Source organism: Crocodylus siamensis, chromosome 14, assembly GCF_052110815.1.
Source record: "Crocodylus siamensis isolate JL-2025a chromosome 14, ASM5211081v1, whole genome shotgun sequence".
Taxonomy (NCBI): Eukaryota; Metazoa; Chordata; order Crocodylia; family Crocodylidae; genus Crocodylus; species Crocodylus siamensis.
Genome location: NC_143408.1, coordinates 23973246 through 23993963, shown reverse-complemented (window position 1 = coordinate 23993963; position 20718 = coordinate 23973246). Strand labels below are relative to the sequence as shown.

General features: G+C 51.3%; 2 protein-coding genes across 8 annotated transcripts; both read left to right on the top strand.

Moving 5' to 3' along the window:
- The first annotated feature begins 4183 nt into the window (after positions 1 to 4183).
- On the top strand, positions 4184 to 7714 carry LOC149853471 (TLC domain-containing protein 5-like). Its single transcript, XM_090027609.1, has 3 exons — positions 4184 to 4388; positions 6199 to 6398; positions 7168 to 7714. Exons 1-3 carry the CDS (start codon positions 4360 to 4362, stop codon positions 7701 to 7703), a joined length of 765 nt encoding a protein of 254 aa, XP_089883735.1. The 5' UTR covers positions 4184 to 4359; the 3' UTR covers positions 7704 to 7714.
- A 103-nt stretch (positions 7715 to 7817) lies between these two features.
- TLCD5 (TLC domain containing 5) lies at positions 7818 to 20307 on the top strand. Of its 7 annotated transcripts, none has more exons than XM_090027605.1 (4): positions 11603 to 11786; positions 13032 to 13136; positions 15682 to 15884; positions 16771 to 20307. In XM_090027605.1, exons 3-4 carry the CDS (start codon positions 15686 to 15688, stop codon positions 17307 to 17309), a joined length of 738 nt encoding a protein of 245 aa, XP_089883731.1. In that variant the 5' UTR covers positions 11603 to 11786; positions 13032 to 13136; positions 15682 to 15685; the 3' UTR covers positions 17310 to 20307. The 7 variants fall into 7 exon arrangements, with proteins under 7 accessions (XP_089883728.1, XP_089883731.1, XP_089883734.1 ...); XM_090027603.1 differs by having other exon boundaries at positions 11767 to 11859; XM_090027602.1 differs by lacking the exons at positions 11603 to 11786; positions 13032 to 13136 and adding an exon at positions 7818 to 8442.
- Positions 20308 to 20718: the final 411 nt, after the last annotated feature.

Below are 20718 nucleotides of genomic sequence, written 5' to 3'. Positions count from 1 at the left end.
GCTCTTTCCAACTACAGCACAGTGGAGAGGTGATCAACTTTGAAGTGGGGGCCGATGGATCTGCTACGCCTTTTAGGGACCCGGTCCTTTGTGATGCTGAGGTACCACAATCTGGGAGCAAGATTATTTTCCCCATCCCCCAGAAACTTCCTTTGCTCACTGCCCTGCACCCACAACAATGCACTGAGTAGAGCTGTGGCCTTCAATGCATAAGGTTCTCTAGGCTCTTGCAACTACCTGTGAAGATCCAGTAGGCAAAATCTGAGAGGATGCTGAATGGTCAGAATAGGTGGGCTATTTTTTTTGAGAAAAGACATCGGGATTTTGGTTACTTCCCCCTGACTCGAAGCAGCAGCAATATTGGGGGCAGAAAACGGTAAGGTTGTGGGGCATGGTTCTGCAATCCAAAAGAGGCAACGACACCCATTGAGCCAGCAAAGCTGGCAATTGCTTTATGGCCCTGTTAAAAAGCCAACACATACAGGAGGCACTCGTCTAGGATGCTGGGAGCTGTAAGACCTACCCCTCCCTAAGATGCATGCCCTTATTAAATTAATTCTACTCCACTATGTAAAGGAAGTGCATCATAGGTTAGTAATTTAGTCTCAATGGGTGCATCTACATGTGTAATTAATTCACAGCAATAAGCTCTGGTGCATATCACACAGGAGTTTAGCGCTCCCAGGTACCACATTTGAACATACGCCCAGGACTGCAGCACATTGAGCCAGGTTGGAGCATCCCCAGCTGGCAGGGGGCCCAGGGGTCAGCCTGCTAGCCCAGGGCTGCTACAACCTGGCTCAGCGAGTTGTGGAAGGGCTGGCTGGGGCACGAGGGTGCTCCAGTGTGGGGGCTAGCTGGCAGGCAGCCCCTGCACTAAAGCACCCTCATGCCCCAGCCAGCCAGGTCAGCATCTACATGTGCAATGCTGTGCAGTAAAAAAATACAAGCAGTAATCTACTGAGGAGTTAATTAGCATTGCACATGTAGACACTGAGACATTTACTGCAAATCTAATTAGGCACCTGCAATCAATGTCTCTCAGGCAAACACTGCTTTATAATGTGTATTAAGGTTCCCCAATAAAAAGAGGCTTGTTCAGTCATCAGCCTGGGGCTCCCACCTGTGAAATGCAGGTAGCAATCCTTCCTTTCACTGCCCCATGTCTTCTGCTCTGCTCCTCTTCCAGGGCAGAGGCTGCCTCTGGCTGTGTGTATGTGCAGGATGAATCTCAGCTGTAATAACAACCGTCTGCTTGGTATTAAGAGAAGGCTGACATCCATCTGGTCCCTGCCCTGAGAGCTAGAAGACAAATCGTCATCACGGGATTGAGTGGATTTCCCACCTGGGGGTGGGGAATGGCAAGGTGGAAAGGGAGGGAGTTGCACTACAGTCAGAGCTTCTAGAAGTGACATGATTTCCATGGCCTATTTTTGGTGCATTATTTGAAACCCCTTGAAGGGAATGCAATTTTCAAAGGCTCTGCTCTCTGCCGCTGATTTCTTGGGTTTCTCTGTACTTGTGAGTAGCAAACAGAAGAAGCAGCTCTGTAGAGGAGCTGGTGCATTTAAACTTGGGCTTCCTCTGTTTCCAACAGAGAAAGGCGCTAGGTTTTGTGCTGCTCACAACCATTCACGTTAGACCTGAAATACCAGTATGGGAGTGGGAGGGAGACTGAAGCTTCCTCCTCCCACGCACCCCGAGGGAGGCAGCCTCTCGGCTAACAAATTGTCATAGCTCCACCAAGACAAATGAGTGGTGGTGTTAGCTGAGTCTCCTCCCAGATCTGCCACCCTCTAAATGCTAGAACAGTTCGTGCTGCATTGCAAGAACTTGGAAAAGAGAAGCTACTGGTTTTGGTGTAAGTACATGAGAGAGACTGAAGGCTGCATTTGAGGACCCTTTTGGATTAAGACAGGAGCATCACTGCTTCTGTTCTGGTTATTTTCCCTGCAGAAGCCATCCCCTGGTGGGATTCGGTCCTTGTGTTCACCCATGTCCATTTAGAGGGTTTTCGCTGTAGCCAGGGGGAATTTCTCCATACTCATGACCCCTTATCTCACTCGGATCTCAAATTCCACAAGGTCTTGTTCCTGTTGACAGCAGCAGTCCAACCTGCTGGATGACATTGCCTGTGCCATATACCCAGCGCTCAGCTAGGATAAAGTAGCCTTGTCCAACTGAAATCAACTGGATTGTGCTGATTTGCAGCAGCCAGAGATCTGATGAGCCTCGTGTGTCTTTGGATATTCTAGGATCATCGAAGACAAGTTTCTTGGGGGCATGTTAAGCGGAGGCGCAGCACCCTTGCTTGCACCTCTATTCATTTGGATTTTCATAGATTTTGAGAGACCATTCTGATTACCAAGTATGACATCTTATGAATTTAACCCACTCATCCCTCCACTAAGCCCATGTGCAATAGCTGAGCTCTAGCATCCATTCGAGGAAGATGTCCAGCATCAATTTAAATGCCCACTGAAGGAGGATCAGGCAAACCCATAGGTAAATTATTCAGTGTAATGAGCCTCGTCAAAAAAATTGGGAGGTTCTGACAAGTTGCTTTGCATTTTCACCGACAAAACCATGATCAAAATCTGGCCCCAGACTAACAACACTGCTTGTGCTTCATGTCCACACATTTACGGTTCCATCAGTGCGTGAATTATTAAGGGTGTTCTCTGCGGTCTAGGAGGGAAAATCATAAAAGTACTGTAGGAAAAGGAAATCAATGTTTGTGTTCCGTATTTGATGCTATGAATATGGAAATACAGACAGATGTCTTGCTTTGATGGAGAATTGAATAACATTATTTCCATATTGCCGTTAGCATTTGTATTCTATTAGTGCTAGCGCCCCAGCTGAGAGCAAAGCTGTATTGTGCAAGGCACTGTACAAAACTGCACTGAGAGACAGCCTCTGTGCTGAGGAGCTTGCAATAGAAAACAGCTCAGATATATTGGGGGGAGTCAAGCTTCTGCTCAGGGAGGTGCTTTGCAACTTGTATTTTTATCTCTCTTTGCACTTCCGTGTTTGTCAGTGAATGAGCTCCGAGTCAGTACTGAACACTCATAATTAAAGGGCAGCCTTGTCTAAATTAGCTGACACTTTCAACTGTGAAAGATACGGTCTACTGAGTACTATAACATAGCTTCTTAAAAATACTTTAGTCTTCCTATCTGAGCTGGGAGGCCTTTCTCACTAACCCCAAAGCAAAAAGACTCGATGAAGGGAAATCAAACCAATGCATATACGTAGCTCTGATCACTATGATACTTAAAGTGTTTGTGTCGAGAGTGCTGTAGAGAGAGATTGCTAGTTGTGTGGTGTGATGTAGTCGTTAGCTTTCCCCTGCACTCCCTGCCCAGTTCTACCGTGAGATAATGTGTCCCCATAGAGGAAGGCTGTGGGGAATGGCCTGAGTGACCCCATGGCAGCAATGAGCTCCTCGCAGCCAGGGGCAAGCCAAGGGGGCAATGGGCAGTGTCCTGGGCCAGCGGCCAGCCAGTGCCTTTGTGCTGTGCGGGGAAAGGGCCAGGGTGCAGTTGAATCCAAGCATGGGAGGACTAGTGGCTGCCTCTGCAGGGCTGTAGCTGCCTCTCTCTCTACCTCCCCAGGTCTCCCCACCCTGAGCCCTGCAGCCTGGGGGAGATTGCCCCTTCCCCCTCCCTGCCTGCAGCTGTCCCAAATAGGGCAAACCCTCATGTGCACACTGGCCCTGCCCCACACTCCCAGGGCAGGGCAGGTGGAGGCTGCAGCCCGACTCCTTCCCAGCCCTTTTCACCTGCCCCGTGTGCCCACAGCAGGCTGCTGGGATGTACCATCAGGCCCTGGGCATATAGGAGCCACCTTTCCTCGGATCAGCATGGATAGGAGCAACTCCCTGCCCTGTCCTGCCCCAGGCTGTTCATATCTCAGAGGCGTTTGGCATCCAGAGCCCCTCTGCCTCTTGTGCACACCACCCTGGGGTAGTGACAAAATCTGGTCGAGTCTGCTCCAGAGAAAGCAGCCGCAGCTCTTGCCTCGCCCTTGCAGGTATCTGCTCTCCAGATCTCGCCCCAGAGGTTGGAGAACCTTCCTACCGCCTCATGCTTAGGTTTCCAGTCTCCTCCCCTTTCACCACCACCCACACGCCCCATCGCTGCCTGTGCCTCTTCTGTAGTTTGAGTAATCGTCGGATTAATGCAGTGCGGCGCGCCGGTTATCTCAGGCAGAACATGCAGGGCTCTTTCCCCTGAATTCTCCCTTCTGCACACCCAGGGCTCCAGTACGTCTCATGCCACATGCTAGCAGCATGTGTTATGTTTCCTCTTTGCAGCCGATTCATACAGAATAGGAGCCAGCTGTTGGTGCCAGCTAATGGACTGGGTCCTTTTTTTGCTCCCAAGGTGAGTGCCTGGGCTCTGGGGTTGTTCCTTGCCACGAAGTGGGGATGCTGCCAGATTGCCGTTTATCTTGCTGGTTCCCTGGGCTGCACCTCTGTTGTATCCATCTGTTGTCAGGGGTCTTGTGCACGGGGTGTATTGCACCGCGCAGTGTACTGCAGGGCAGAGGTGCTCTCACAGCACCTCTACAGTGACCCCACTGGATCCCTGCTGAGAAGCCCACCCTGCCCATGCTCTCCCATTCTGCAAACATCAAAGCTGGAAGTGAGGTGGTATAGCCAGCTGAATGCAGCCCAGAGCAGGTGCCAGGCAGCATGCCCAAGGTAGAGAGCCACAGAGCAGGACTTTGGGGTACACTCAGGACCATTTCTAGGGGGAGTCGGTGGGAAGGGCCTGCTTCACAGTGGCATTCTCAGGTGTACAATGGAGGAAGGGAACTTATAAACTCAAACTGAGCTACCTAAGGTGTTGGTAGCCAAATAGCTTCAATAGTACTGCCTTCTGTCTGGGCTAAGGAAGTAAGTACTCAAATAAATTAATGAATTTTCCAAATCGAGTGTTGCTCAGTTCACAAAAGTTATGGTGGGGTGCCCTGAGTCTAATGAGTGGTGCCCTGAGTCTAAGAAGGGGTGCCTTAGGTCTAGAAAGTTGAGAACCACTGATCTAGAAATACCTGCATGCTTTTGGGACTGGGATTGTGCCTTGGGGCTCTGGCTACCCTGCATTCCTCTAATAACATGATGGTAAAAGAGAGATCTCTCTCCCAGTGACAGGGGAGAACGCCTTTGGGTATATCATGCAAAAGGAAGTCCTAATATAATAAAGGACAGGTCATTAACATGTTCATTTGTTCTCTGTGTCTGCAGGGAGATGGGGCAAGAATTGCAATCAGGGAGATTTAAGGTGGATATGAGGAAGAACTTTCCAGCTATGAGAGTGGTTAAGCACTGGAACAGATTATAGGGGAGGTTGTACAGTCTTCATCAGTGGAGATTAAGGAGTGCAGGGTCAGACAAGCACTAGGCTGGGATGGTTTGATGGACGATCTTGCCTTGAGCAAGGGGTTGGACTAGACAACCTTGTAAGGTCCCTTGCAGGCATCGCTTGCTGTCATTCTGTGAACATAGGGTCATGGCTTTCACTTGAAGTCTCATGTTTATCCACTCAAATAGGTTATTGGGTGCTGGGATTTACTATTTACAAATATACTGAAGTTTTTAGTGACACACACAGTCTTGTGGAAATGCAAACATGCCTATGTGGGCCCAAAGGGTATGGGAGGATGATTCTGGGCAAGAGTAAGAGTCAGGGATGGATCTTACGTTATGAAGAGCTTGGGGAGATGAAACATTTATATCTGTGTGAAAACAAGCAAACAAAAAGGTCCAGGCAGATGCTGCAAGCCCCTAAAGTGGGGTAACTTTGCTGTATCAGTTGGAGAACTGACCCTAAAAGAATCTCGGGTAAAATGCCAGCAGTGTAAGTTATGTTGGTCTACCCTCAGGTTGCATTTTGCTAATGGCAAAATGGGCTTTTACCTGCTCCTCTGTGATCCCATGCTGAATTAGAGTAGGTAGCTGTGTGTTGTGTGCGCTACTCCTGATGGCCTTGTCCAGCTCTCCAGGCCCCAGCAGTATTTGTCTTCCACCTGGACTGTCACAGATACCTGTTGGTTCCTGTCCAAGAAGATCTACTTGTACATTAGGGATAGCTATTACAAATAGGGGTGGGGAGAAGCTGTCTTTTAAACAGGATTGCTTCACATGTAATCTCTCTCTCTCTTCCTCCCTTTTCCCTCCTCCCCCTGCCCCAGCATGATGCTTCCCATTATTCTCCAAGTGGCCTGCAGTCTGTCTGGCTGGCTCTTCCTCTATGCCATCTTCTGCTCCTGGAATGAGAATCGGTCTTATGAATGGAGCTGCCGCCTGGTCACTCTGTTGCATGGAGTGGTTGTCACCTTCCTCTCAGGTTACATCGTGCTAGTGGATGGCCCCTCACCTCTAACCCATGCAGGTATGTTTGGAGTTTTGCCCTGCCGAGACAGGGCAGTGGCTCTGCCTTCACTGGACCTGCAGTCAGTGTAGGAGGTGCTTTCTCCATTTCCTGCGGCACCCTCTTCCCCTGTCCTTCTTGAAACCCAGTACCCGGCCTTTCTTTCTAACCTTGTTGACTTCTCCCAAGCTTATTTGGTCTCTCATATCCCAGGTGGAATCTGCAGAGCCTGCATTTCTTTGATTGTTGACTCTTTCATCTGCTGAAATTCCCTGGGGTAGGACTTTTGCTCTCAGTTCCTTGTCCAAGTGCCATGATCACATGGGATAATTCTTCAAGAGTGAACACAACTCTTTGTCCACTCATATCACTAATGTGCAGTCCTTTCCTGGAGCCTCAGCAATAGGCAGGCCAGTGCATAGGAGTCAAACTGTGCCCCTTCCTTCAACTCCTGGTTGATACTGTGGTAGTTTATAAGGGCAATTAATGCACTGCTAGAACTTAGGGAGGATTCCCCATTACCCTCCTATGCAAAGAGTAAGGTAGGGCATGTTGGAGGTGTGGGGAGGATGGACAGCATTGCAGAGGTGCACTGTGACTGACTGGCAGCCCAGGCTGGGCCTTCATGGGGTCAGCAAACTGACCTACTGAGTACGTATCGTGTTCTTCTGGAGCTGAATAGCAAGCTAATGCTTTGGAGAAAGGGAAGAAATTATCTTAAAACACTCTCCACTCAATGCTGGCCAGAGGAATGTCCCTTCTCAGGCTAACATGCCTCTTTGTCTTCCAGGGTCACCAAACACACCCCTGCAAGTCTGCGCCTTCTCCATTGCCTTGGGCTACTTCATCTTCGATTTGAGTTGGTGCTTGTACTTCCAGACGGAGGGAATCCTCATGCTGGCCCATCACACGCTGAGCATCTGCGGCATGGCGATCGTGCTGGGGATCGGCCGGTCAGCCACTGAGGTCAATTCTGTTGTCTTCGTCAGTGAGATCACCAATCCATTGCTGCAGGCTCGCTGGTTCCTGCGGGAGACGGGCCGCTACCACAGTTGGCTGGGGGGCACGGTGGACTTCTTCTTTGTGCTCCTCTTTCTAGTGCTGCGGATTGGAGCGGGAGCCTGGATCATGTATGCTATGGTTACCTCACCGGAGCCCATGTGGCTACTCAAGGTTGGAGGCCTGGCCATGTACATAGTGTCTTTGGGGTTCATGGTTAAAATTTGCAGGTTTGCTAAGAGGAAAATGATGAAGAAGTACAATGCTTGGAAGAGCAAGGACACAGGTTTTCTCCCAACAGCTAATGGAGAGGTGACAGCTCATTAACCATGGAACCGAATGGGCCATGGGCCTAGCCTGAGTATAGGAGTCCTGGCTTGGGATGTCCAGTCCTGCAAGAAGGAAGACGTCTACATTAGCAGCCATGTGAGATGGACCATGCAGCACTGGCTGTGAACTGCTAGTCTTGGAAGAGAAGGACTCAGCTGGAGCTGTGGGAACGCAGAAAAAGCTAATGGAGGAAGAGCAAGTTCCTTGCCAGTCTGACCGAGTCCGGCACTAATATACTAAGTTCTCCTGTGCTGATCCTGTCTCTAAAAGATCAGTGGCACTAGAGCTCTTCAGTCTGCTTTGTGCAGTTGCACAGTCCCAGTGCCTTTTTTAACTCTTCTTCCTCAGAGCCAGTATTTTTTTTATCATGAGAGCCAGAAAGTCAGTACCTTGGGCATCTGTGAGCTTCATGGCTGTGACTCTGCAAAAGCCATTTCACATTTGCCTTCCTTTCCCAAGCTAGTTTATAGGATAATAAGAACCTCAATGTCCAGCATATGTTGGGCTTAGTGTTTTTAGAGAGCTCATTTTGGGACGGGAAGGACTCCTTCTGTGTGTTGTCCAGTAGCTGTTAATGAAATACCTCTTCCCTATTTTTCACCTTAGTTCAGTTATGCCTGCATCCTCATGCAAACAGATCCTGAACTTGTAGCAGCGCGAACATCAGTGATGTTGCTCTGGCATTGCACTAGCAAATGGAAATTGAAACAGTTCCTGTTGTCTTGATAAATTCCAGGTAGGGAAATGTTCACGTGATGTAATCCTGTTTATATTGTTGTCATTGCAAGACCAAGGATTGAAGGGGATGTGAAGAACAAACCCCTCTCTTTATATACATGCACACACGGTGCCCCAGTGGGAGATTGCCCCAGGAAAAGGTAATTATAGGACAATTTTGTCAGGGTGCCAGATCTGTTCTGCATATAGACAGCCTCCAGATATGTGTTCATGAGTGTTCCTCTCACATGAGACTGCCAAGTGACTGGTTCCAGAGGCAGCTGCTAAATGGTGGGGCGTTGTCTCTACATTTCAGTGCAATGTCGCTTGCATTACACAGGTCCTTGCGCCGTTGTACCCGAGGCCCCAGGAACACTTGTCTTTAATCTCACTGCCCTTGAGAGCATGTGTTCGATTTCCCTGGAACATCCATGGGTGGGTTAGTTTGGGCAGGTCAAATTTCTGTCCTGCTGTAGAACCTCTCCTGTTACAGCCAAAGAACAAGTTTCCACACCTTGGCTTTGGGTTGGTTGGTTATGTTGGCCCCTACCGAAAACCCCCCCCAAACCAACTCCATGTTTTATTCTTATAATCTTTTTTTTTTTAACTCTAACAGCAAATTAAAGATGTTTAACCTGTCAGGATGCTGCTTGGAGTGGAATCGAGGCTAAAATGAGCTCTTTCAAAGTCTGTGCTGTGGGTGCTTAAAAAAAAAAACTGTGTTGTTGCAGTGGGAACACAGCTTCTAGGTTGATCGAGGCTGCACAAACTAACTGGAGCCATGTGCCTGATGGCTTGTGGCAGCTTGGCTTCATGCTGTGGTTTGCCTGGTTCTCAGGGTAAACAGACTCCCAGGGGACTGGGACCCAGGGTAGTGAGGAATGGAGAATGTGATAGCGGTGTGGGGTTAATAGATAAAAAGGCAGGGCTGTGGCCGGGAGATAATCTTCGGGCAGCATAAGAAGCTGCTGAAGTGAAAAGAAAGGAGAATGGAATGAAGGGGGACTGGAAGAAAAAGCAAAGGATGAGGCAGCTTTGGGGCTGTTAGGTTGCACTCGTTAGGATCTCATGGCAGGTGCGAATACAAGCAGGCGCTTCACAGAAATGCATGTAAATGCAGATACAAAGGAGGTGGAGCCTTTGGCCTCCTGGGAAATTGCCAGGGCGGCCCTTGGTGATGTCAAGGCAGTGTGAGGCTGGACTAGCCTAAGGCATTAACTTCTACCTGAGTCACTGCTTTATCACAGGTGCTAGATTTGAGCTCTGTAATTAAATGCAAAAGAAAAAAACCCAACCTTTGTTTACTCATTTATTTATTTCAAGATTGCCTGTGCTTGGTCTCTGTAGGTCCAGGTGCATAGGATGAGACTTGATGGTCAGTCCTAAACTCACTTCTTGCTTCCCACTGGGAGTCAGATTTCAAGTGGTGAATGCTGCTGTACACGGGGGCAGGAGGGGGGGTCCTCTTGGAACATCAAACTGAGGTGGTCTTTGCTCTTTCTGGGCAAGAAAGATCAATGATCTCCTTCCTTGCTAAAGCCAAGGTCGTTTCCTGTGGCCTTGTCCAAAATCCCCTTGTTTTACTGTAGTTCTAGCTGCTATGCACTGGCTTGCTGCCATGTTCCACCCCAGACACGGTTGCATTAAATATTAAATAGTTGATAAAAATCCTTTTGGAAGAAAAGCACGTACATAAAGGAGCCGCACCTAATACAAAATAAAATCAGATGTAAGAAATAGCTCGGGCTCCCAGATCCAGCAGGAAACGCTACCTGAGAACAAAACTGCCACCGGAAGTTGTACATGCATTTGTCTGACACCTGCCAGTGTCCGACGCTCGGCTCTTAGCAGGAAAGCAGTATGCTAAAGCCTTTTGCTCGGTCCTCTTGTTTTAAAGTAACCGAAAACTCACAGTAATCAGGCCTCCGAAAAGAAGTGTTTTTTCTATCCATCCAATGGCTTATGGGATGGATCGAGATAATTTTGTGTTTAAAAAAAGAAATGACCAGCATCTTCTTAAGTAGTTGCTTGCAATTAAGAAGGGGAGGTACTGGAGTCCAGCAGTTCAACCGTTCACATTCCCAAGCCTATCTTGAATTTCTTGCAGATCTTGAATGTCAGAGTCTCGGTGCTTTGGTAAACCCAGTGACGGATCTCTGTGTGTCACAACTCCCGTCACAAGTGGTAATGCGATAGGAAGAAACGCTATTGCAAGAAGCAGCTCTGCCGGCAAGGGTGTGCCCATGCCTTTGCACCTGCATCTTGTGTAGGCACACATAGTGCTCGTGTGAGCATTCAGCTCTCCAGCCCCATTTGTGTCAGGCGTGCAGCTGGGGTTGGCTCAGGCTGCACAGTCCTCGTGGGAAGCTGAGGGAGTGGTTGGGTGGCTTTTGCTGCCGGTGCCGAGCTGTGCGCTAACGGGCCGGCAGCACCAGAACAGCTTGTCCTCAAAGCGGCTGCGGGTCCGCCTGGACCAGTCGCTGGCATTGCAACGTGGACAAATGCTGGGCTGATGTGGGGTGTCTGGATTCAGTTCCTGCCTCTAGCCTAGCCTCTCTCTCCGCAGCCTAGGACAAATCACTTGTTCTCACTGTGCCTTAGTTTTTCCCTCTGTAAATTGGGTATAGCGCTTGGTTTAGAGCAAGTCAAAGCTCCTTGTTTCTTCTGCACACGCTCCACTTGGTTCAGCCGGGACTTTCCATCTCGGGCAAGACTCCCCAGCGCGGCCTAATGCTGCTACTTCTGTTATGCGCACGGTCCGCACCCAGCTGTCAGCCTGGCCTTCACGCCATCGCTGCATCACGCGTGCTGACACATCCAGCTTGAGAAACCCTGGGCGGCGATCCCAAGCCCCGCACACCCCTGGCCTACTCTAGTCAGGGCTGAGGCACCCACGGGCAAAGCACGCGCTGCCTTGGAGGAGCAAGTCCCCTCTTGCCGGGCCGAAAAGGCGGCGTCCCAATCGCAGCAGCGTGGGCTTCGCGGGGCCTGGCCCTGGCGCCAGGTGGGGAGCTGGGCACGCGGTTCGGGGCGAGCCCGAGACAGGGGCCCTGGGTTTCATGAGGAAAAGCCTGAGGCGGGGGTCCCCACGCTGCGCCGCCAGGCAGGGAAGGGGCTGCCTCGCCCGGGGGCAAGTGGCGGCGCAGGGCGGCCTGGCCCGACGCGCAGCCCGGGGCGAGGCCTGCTGGGAAGCAGGGAAACGAGGCGCCTGGCTGGGGCAGGAGGCCGCTGGGGTGGAACAACGGGCCCCTGAGGCCCCGAGGCACGGCGGCCCCGCCCCGCCTTCCCCGCCGGCAGGTGGCCTCGCGCGGCTGCGGCTGCGGCTGCGCGGGCGGCGGCGGCGGCGGCCTGGAGCCGGGGCAGGTAACGGGGCGGCCGCGCTCCCCTCACCGGGCGCCGGGGACCCTCCTCCCCTCCTCCAGGCCCCGGGTTGCAGGTAGATTTCCCTCCAGGCCCCGGGGTTGCACGGGGACCCCCCCCCCCCCGCCTGGGTTGCATGCAGGCCCTTCCTCCAAGCGTCGGGGTTGCATAGGGACCCCCCACCCCTCCTCTAGGCCCCCCCCCCCACACACACACTTCCAGGTGAACCCCCCTTCCAGGCCCCCGGCTGTAGGGATGTGTCCCCTTCTCTCCAGAGGCCTGGGGCACGCCGGCAGCTCCCTCCAGACATGACCCTGACCCCTCCAGGCACATGGGGACCTCACGTCTGGCCTGGCAGGAGCTGGGGGGGACGCAAGGGTGTGGGGCATTGGGTGAGAAAAGGCCCCTGGGCACGACTGGTTGCTCCCTCCCTGCCCGGGGAAGAGATTTAAGGGGCCCCGGGCGCCTGCTGGCTGGCCCCTGGTACCGTGGTCCGTGCCTGGTTGGGTGCAGAGCACGTGGGTCCTGCGTGTGCAGCGCTATGCCCCCTTTCAGGCCTCCTCTCGGCCAGGACCAGCCACCCGGGCCTCAACTGTGCCAGGAGGAGAAGGGTTGTCCAGCTATTTCTGCAGAGGGAAGAGTCCCAGGGAGGATTTCCCAGGCTGTAGCATCCTGCCCAGCCGCCTTTCCCCGCTTGGTTCAGCCGCAGGCATGTAGGAAGCCAGTGAGCCTTGGCACCCAGGCTGGAAACAGGTTTGACAGGTCCCGGCTGGAAAAGCTGGAACTGCCTTCCTGTCTCTGCTCACCCCAGCCCTCCACGCTGCATCACACCCCTGGTCTCCGCCGTGGCTCCAACCTCCCACCCCACTCCCCCAGAAGAGAAACGGGCAGCTCAGTGCGGGGACCGATGGTGGCGGCTGCGCGGTGCTTAGGCCCAATGCAGAATGAACCAAAAGGTACCCAGAGGCAGCCGGGAGTGCCAGGGGCCTTGCTGTGATATGGTTCATTGCCAAGAAGACCCTTTTTTGGATGAGGCGCTAGGCTGGGACTCTAGCTCTGGATGAGGTGCTAGGCTGTAGGGTGGGCATAGCAGCAATTTCTGGGTCAGATTGCTCTCCTGTTATTTTAAACTCTGTGGGATCGGGATGTGTTAGTTTGGAGCAGGGTACAGTAGGACCCTTGAAGTACTTGCTATGTGACCGCAGCATTACAACAGAAGAGTGACCTGGTGGTTTAATTCTGTTGCAGGGGAGATCCCCCTTCTTCTCGGCCTTGAATGGCTTCCTGTAGATAGAGGGTGAAGGCCTGTCCCTTGCACTGTGGGCAGGCTGACTCCTGTGAGAGTCTCCAAAGGTGAGGGTCTCTGTATCCATGTCAGCTATCACAGCTTATGCCACCGATTGATTTCTTCTGTCATGTTATTGTTCATTCTCCCTTACCCAGCCCACTCGTACACATCTGTACTCTTGAGCCCCCAAATCAAAGCAGTTACCCAAAGCCTTGCCTCCTTTGCTCTTCCTGCATCCCTGTCTCCATTAAAACTGCGGGGTTCAGTGTATCCTGCTGTCTGTGTCAGCTCTGGTGGCACCTGCAATGGGACGAACAGGAATCTGGGGGCTTGTGGATGCTAAGCTGGCGTTGAGTCTTGTTTGCTGCATGCCTCTTCGTCAACCTTCCTAGCCTCAAGCAGGGATCCAGAATAATGGTCCCTAGCTCTCAGCCAGACCATTGGCCATGTTGATATTATAATGTTAGAAACACAGATCTCAATGCGCGTCAAAGCTTTCTGTGTAATACTTATTGAGCATGCAGAAATGCATATAAACAGACCTCAGCTTAGATTCCTGGAAGTAGCATTATAAGCATATAGGAAATGTAGATATTATGGCAATATAGCTCATAAACAACAGCAGGCACAAACAATTGCAGCATGTTAGTCCATAGACACTGTTGCACTGAAGTTTACACTTAGTGTTTGTAGCAGTTTGTCCAAGCCCTTACTGTTTGAAAGAGAGATTTTGCTTGTATCACAAGGGGGGACCTATAGAAATGATCAGGCTGGTAAGAGAAACTTACTCTTAAATTTCCTGCCTGAAGAGAAGTGCAGGCAGGTGATGCAGGCCCTGCTGAAGGAAATCACCTGGGCAATTTGACAGTTTAGGAGGGATTAGAGGAATTATCTAGCTCAGCAATATTTGCAACCCTTTTGCACCCCTGACTCATTAAAAGGCTGCAAAACTCACTCTGTGTCCCAGGATCTAGGGGTTGCAGAGGAGTTTTAGACCTTAATCATGGGATGAAATGATGTAAGTTTGGGAATGGTGCTGGAGACGGTTAAGCAGAGGCGTAAGGGGAGACTACTATTTATTATGCCATCTTTACTTGCTTTATCATTGCCTCATCCTTCTTAATACCCCGTGGTGTTTATTATCAGCCTGTTTCTATCATACACTTGGATTGTGAGCCGTCTGGGGGCAGGCTCTGTCCTCAGTTCCTTGTCTTTCCAGCCCCGTAGCACACTGGTGCTCTGCCTGGGGTCTCTTGACATTGTTGCGAGGGAAATTTGGGGTGGGGAGAGGAAAAGAGAGGGGCAGAGGTAAAATAAGTTCTTCGTTGATCTTCCCAGGGCACGCCATTGAGTTACATTGTCCCTTCTTATATTAGGAAAGGACAATGTTTTTTGTTTGCTGCTGCCCAGCAGTGTCCTCTGATCTTTGCATGTGGGGCTTTTAAAGTGTCTGTAAGAAAGTTTTTAAAGTTTTAAGCTGTCCCAGAAATGCCTTGGGGCCACAAAGCTGAACTGCAGTAGTGGTAGGAGGAAAATAAGGCTCAAGTCTAAGGCAGCAAAGGAGAACCTGGAGGTCTTTGGAGGAGATCTGGATCTAAATGAAGAGTTGGGAAGAGGAAGGGGACTGCTGCAGCTGGCAGGGACGGTGGAGAAGGCTGTCGTGGAGGAGATAGAAGATCCAGCACTGCTTGAACCAGCTGAGGTGGGGAGCAGAGAGGATTCATGTGAGGTGGTAGATTTTCAGAAGATAAGAAGCAGTTTTAGATTGGGGCCCTGGCATGAAGAAAGAGCCAGTTGCCAGAGATGTGGCAATATGCTCCAGTAAGCATTTGTGTGGGTGGTTTAGACGGAGATGATCCTGCCTTCAGCAGGGGGTTGGGACAGGACAACTTCCTGTGGTCCCTTCTAGCTCCATGTTTCTATGAGCCTTTTTGTCTGTGAGAAGGGAGGGCAGGGGCTGGAGGCCAGGTGGAGAAGCATGGAGGAGGCCCTGGGGAATACAGGGTGCAATGATCAAGCTGGAAGAAGATGACAGACACGGGCAAGGACTTGACATCCCCTGGCGATAGGCATCACAGGCTCTGCAGAGGCATCAGGATATTTGCTTAATGTTCCCAACTTTGTTGCATGCAGAATAGTTCATTCCTGCTCTTGAAAGAGCCATCAGGGCTAGGACTTAGCTTTCCAGGTGACCATCCCTCACCGTACTCTTCACCACATCACTCATACGCATCCCATGTGGTGGGCTGGCTTGTCTCCATGGGATCCGTGGTGGATCCTACAACTGAAAACCAAGGCCAAGGGGTGCACAGTCATTATGATGTGTACTCTAACCCAGCGTTTGGACTGATGTGTAAACAGCATGGCTCCAATGTAGGTGGGGAGGAGGGAAGGTGACACTAATAGGATTTTGATGCATGCCTCAGTCTAATGGCAGGGGATGCCTTTGGGGTGACTGGCTCTTGTAATCTGCTGGGTTAGAAAATAGGGTTGTGTACAGGCAGGAAGTTGATGTAATTTAGTGGGAACTGGCTATGTTGCAATGGAGCTGATCCCCTCTGCACTGGGCTACCTCATCTAATGTGCTTCCCTCTCTCCCCTGTCCTGCAGCAGGATGATCTCCTCCATACCCCTGCGCGTGGCCGGCAGCCTGGTGGCCTGGCTCTCCCTTTATGCCTGGTTCAGTCACCGGTACAAATGCCGTAGTTACGAGTGGAGCTGTCGCCTAGTCACGCTGACCCACGGTCTCCTCGCCACCTGCCTCTCTGCCTACATCGGTTTCATTGATGGCCCCTGGCCTTTGGCGCACCCAGGTATGTTACCAGCATTTGGCCCAGGTGACGCGTAGAAGCGCAAGTTGTCTTCTGGTCACCGAGACCCCTTCTCCCACAGTGGCTGTGTGCTCCTGGAGCTCGTCTCTAGGCCAGTGTAGTTGGTACGGGGGCAGGGGGGCACATCCAGCCTTCTGTCCTCATGTCTCCCATGTCACCTCATTCTTTTCTCTGCTCCAAGCCCCTTTGCAGTACAACTCCTCCACGTGAAATACCCTCCTCCAACCTCCACCTCCTTCCCTGGCTTTTGCTCAGTGACTGGCTTTAGCTGCTCCTGTACCAAAACAGCCTGGAGGGCTGTTTCACCCTCTGCCTTTGCCTCTATGGCCCGTTTGGGACTTCATAGAATGGAAGCCCATCTCCTGTTGAATCCCTCCCTCCTTCAGCCTGGTTGCTGGCTGCCCACCTCAGGCCACCCCTCTTCATTGCACTCCAGGAGAGATGGCCCAGAGCTACCTCCATGCTGTATGGAGGCGATCTCCGCACCATTAATATCCCCAGGGTCTGTCCTTGCCCAGCCCAGCTGAAGAGGCTTTAACTGAGTTGGGTCTAGAACTGCAGGTCTGATACCTGGCAAAGTACCCACCAGTGCATACAAGCTGGGGTTCTGACTGCTATGAACATGACAGACCCCAGAGCTGGGAGGCCCCTTGCAAGATGGAAGGGAAATTCATCCCTCACTATCTGCCTCCAGTATTGTATTTATGTGCCAAGGTCTCTGCGTTCTGCCTTCTAGCTTAGTAGTGGTAGCTATGATGACTTTTCCATCTTGCACTTGCCCATCAGGAAAAGACCCAACCCCTTGCCCACATCCTGCTGCTGGGTGTCTCTTTGCTTTACTGCACTGGTGGGTGTCTTTCCTTTTCAGGGTCGCCAAATACAACCCTCCAGGTCCATGTGCTGTGTCTCAGCCTCGGCTACTTCCTCTTCGACCTGGGCTGGTGTGTATACTTCCAGACAGAGGGTGCCCTCATGTTGGCCCATCACACGGTGAGCATCCTGGGCATCACCGTGTCTCTGGTGCTCGGCGAGTCGGCCACCGAGGTCAACGCTGTCATCTTCGGCAGTGAAATCACCAACCCGCTCTTGCAGGCCCGCTGGTTCCTGCGGGAGATGGGCTGCTATCACAGTTTCACGGGGGATGTGGTGGACTTCGTCTTTGTGCTCCTCTTCACAGGTGTTCGGATTGGGGTGGGGGCCTGGATGCTGTACTGTGAGCTCGCGTCTCCCAAGCCCCGATGGTTTATTAAAATGGGAGGTGTGATCATGTATGCCGTCTCCTGGATCTTCATGGTCAGCATCTGCCGTTTTGCCAGGAGGAAAACCATGAAGAAGTACCACACTTGGAGGAGCCGAAGGAGTGAAGAACTGCACTCAAAATCCAACGGGCATCTGAAGTGCCACTAGCCAGGCACCACAGTGGCCCCTCGAGGTCATGATCTGACAGGAAGAGCATTGAACCTGGCTCTGAAAGGCTGATCTCAGGAGATGGGCCAACCTGTGGTGGAGAGAACCGAGCCAAATCCATCCCTGCTGTAACTCTGTCAAGGCCTCTGGAGGGATGTCACGGAGGCAATGGGTCTGGGGCACTGGGACTGGAAGCACTTGGCTCAGTGCTGTTCTGTATGTGTGTAGACATATAGCAGGGTGTCGAGGAAGGGCTTAGTTTTCAGACACAAGCGGTTGCCAGTCCAGCAGCACAGGTGCAAATAGCAGTATTAGTGGTGAACTCCTTCAGCACTGAGCTCACCTTAAGGGCTGATAAGTAGCACTAGATCTCAGGGTCCAGTGTGCTGCCCAAGAGAGACACCTGGGGGGGCTCTGGCAGGGTGGGGTGACTAGGAGTCCTGGCTCCTCCACCTTCTCAGTTCTGAGTCACTAACCTCTTGCCCCACTTCTCTTCCCCTCTGAACTTGGGGTGATGAAGCTAATCTACCTGTAAAAAGCACTTTCAGATGCTAAGATGACAGGTGCTGTCTATTTATTTACTACCCGTGTGTTTCCTGAGGTGTCTGAGCCAGAGCATAAGTCCCAGCAGCAGGGCACTTGATGGACAATTTGTTTTTTCTTGGTTACTTTAAATTAATTTAATAACTTATATTTATTTTTGTCTCCTAGCAGGACCCAGAGACTCCTGTTAGAATCAGGGCTTGGCTGTGCTAGAAGCTGTTCAGATGCACTGATGCAAAGCGCTTACGGTGTCTCCTTCCCCACCTCACTTCTGGCAGTTTAGAAACAAAAAATAATGTGCAACCTGCTCCTGTTTCACAGAGATGGTCCATTCCACTGGCAGTCTGCAGAGCTGGGACCTGATCCTGATCTGGGTTCCCTGGGTGTAAATAGGGCATTGCCTTCAGTGGAGTCATCCTGGATCTGACCCAGCATCTTTGGAGCCACAACCAGGCTCTCCCTGTGGCTGTTAGACTGGGCTGCCCTGCAGATTGGACCAGGGGAAGGAATTTGTCAAAATGGGAACTTCTTACCCCAGGTTCTGCAGGAAGGTTTCCTTGTTGGGGGTTCTGCCCAGTCCACCCCATCCCCTCAGAAGAGGCAGTAAGCTGGCAATGAGGGCCCTTGTTGGGCTGCTGGTGTTCGAGTCTGGTCAGACGATGGACTTGAAACTGGGTTTCCTGCATCTCCAGTGATTGCGTTACAGGGAATCCGTGTCTGTCTCCCAGTCTGTCCTGCCAGAGCTGTTGTGCTAGTGTCACTCATTGGGCCAGAGAGAGAGTCTCTATAGTTGGATGCTTAGTGATGTGGGAGACCCAAGTCCAAATCCCTATTGCAGCAAGTCCACTTGGCATTTGCTGTAGCAGTAGAAAATGGGAGAGACCCTCCTTTATACAAGCAGCAGACTGATGGTGCTGCCCTGACAGGTGTGTGCCTGGGCTGACTTGCACAAAGTAAGCCCTTGGTCCTGGGCTGGTCCCTCGCATCTTGGGGTAGGGGCTACAACCACGATCAGCTGTTTTTTTCTGAGGACAAGTCACTGATTTATTGAAGGGGCCAGTTCATCCTGAGGTGGAACGGGTGAAAAAATTCCCCGAGGCTGCTAAAGCCATTTGAGGCAGGGATGGTGGTGCTGCACCCAGCCTGTGTGATTGGCTGCAGCATCTTCCTCTGCTTGTAGACGATTAGCACAAGGGGTTAGGAAGGTTGCCTGAGTTATGCTTCCAACTCTGTCTCCAGCTTTGGGCATGTTGTGTTACCTCTTTGCCTCAGTTTACCCATGTGTAAAACAGGGCTATTGACCTACCTCATGGGGTCTTCTCATTAGCAAAGCACTTTCCCCACCATTTGTTAAGGGCTTGTAGAATCAGTTGGGCAGCGCTGTTAAATGCACAGTGTTGTTACTGTGATTTGAGCCCTTCTCGCCATGGTATAAGATGTGGACTGGGATTAGAACTAAACTCTCTGACTTTGATATATTGCTTCTCAGCTTCTGGCTTACTCCGGGTATAGAAGTGCAGGTCATGAGATGCTACTGAACAGCGTGTGCAGGAAGGACCAGCTGCTGTGGGGAATGAGATATCCCTTGGGGCCAGTCCTACAGTATGCTTTGAGGCAGCATTTCCAGTTTGAAATGAAAAGGAAAGGCACCTCAGGAGAGGGAGGTGTTGGCCAGGTTAATCCAAAGTCTCCACCTTTTCCTGTGGTGGGCCGGATCCTGCAGAAGTCCCCTCAGAGTTTGTGGAGTTGACGTGCAGGGAGGGCTTTCTGCACAGTAGGCCCAGAAGACAGATGAGTCTGGCATCCTCTTAAGTGCAGTCCTCTAATCACAGGTCACCAAGGGTTCCCTGAGCAGACCTGATCCAATTTTCAAAGGCGCTTGTGTGCAGTCGCATGCACAAGTATTGCCATCACAGCTGGCAAGTAAGCTTGGGAGTGCAAGTGTAGTCCATGCAGGTGCCAGTTAGCTATGCCACTTACACGAGCTGTTGCTTGCTTAGAAATGTATATGCTTCCATGGCCACGGGGTTCGTTTCCTCGTGCTAATGAAAAGCCAAAGGAGATCTTGTTGCAGATTGCAGAGTTGCTGCTGAGAACATGAAACAAGGGTCCTGGAAGGAAAGGTGTCACTAACAATGGCTTTGGACACCGGGGCCAGCAAGCCTTCCTGAGACAAGGTGTCACGCTGGTGATGAGCACCAGTACAGATCAAGTCCAAGAGAACAAAAAGGTACGTTGCCAGTGGAGGTGGGGAGATGCCATCCTAAATTCTGTTCAGCCTGAGAGAGAACCCCTAATGTCTGCAAGCAGCAGGAAATGGGGAACTGTGGGACTCATTGAAAGGGGACCAAGGAATACTAACCTGCGTTGGAATTACTGTGTAATAATTATTAACGTTCCACCTGTGAATGGTGTAGATGCTTTGTATTACATTTTATAAAATAAAGATACTTTAACTATACAAGGGGCTTGGCCTCTCTTGGGTTGAATGCTGCTTCTTTTAAAAGGCAAATGCTGATTAGCAGGGGGACAGTACAGATTTCGGCGGGGGCAGGCAAGGCACTTGGAAGGAGCTGGGCTGCTTTGTGCTCTGCTGCTGACTTGCACTTCTCTGTACCTTTGTGGTTGACGTCAGAGCTCATTAGGGTCGCTGGCCAACTAGACAGGGCACACCTGTTGCATACCTTTTTAAACATTTTACAGGCAACACTCCTGCATTGTTAGGAATGGTGAAAGTCAGTCACAAGTCCCAGGCAAACCTGAATAGCTAAAAAAAAACATTTTCCCTTGTCTTCAATGCCCACAGTATCAGCAGGAGCTCTCCTGTCGTAGCCTGGAGATGGACCACTTACCCCATGTGTAGTCG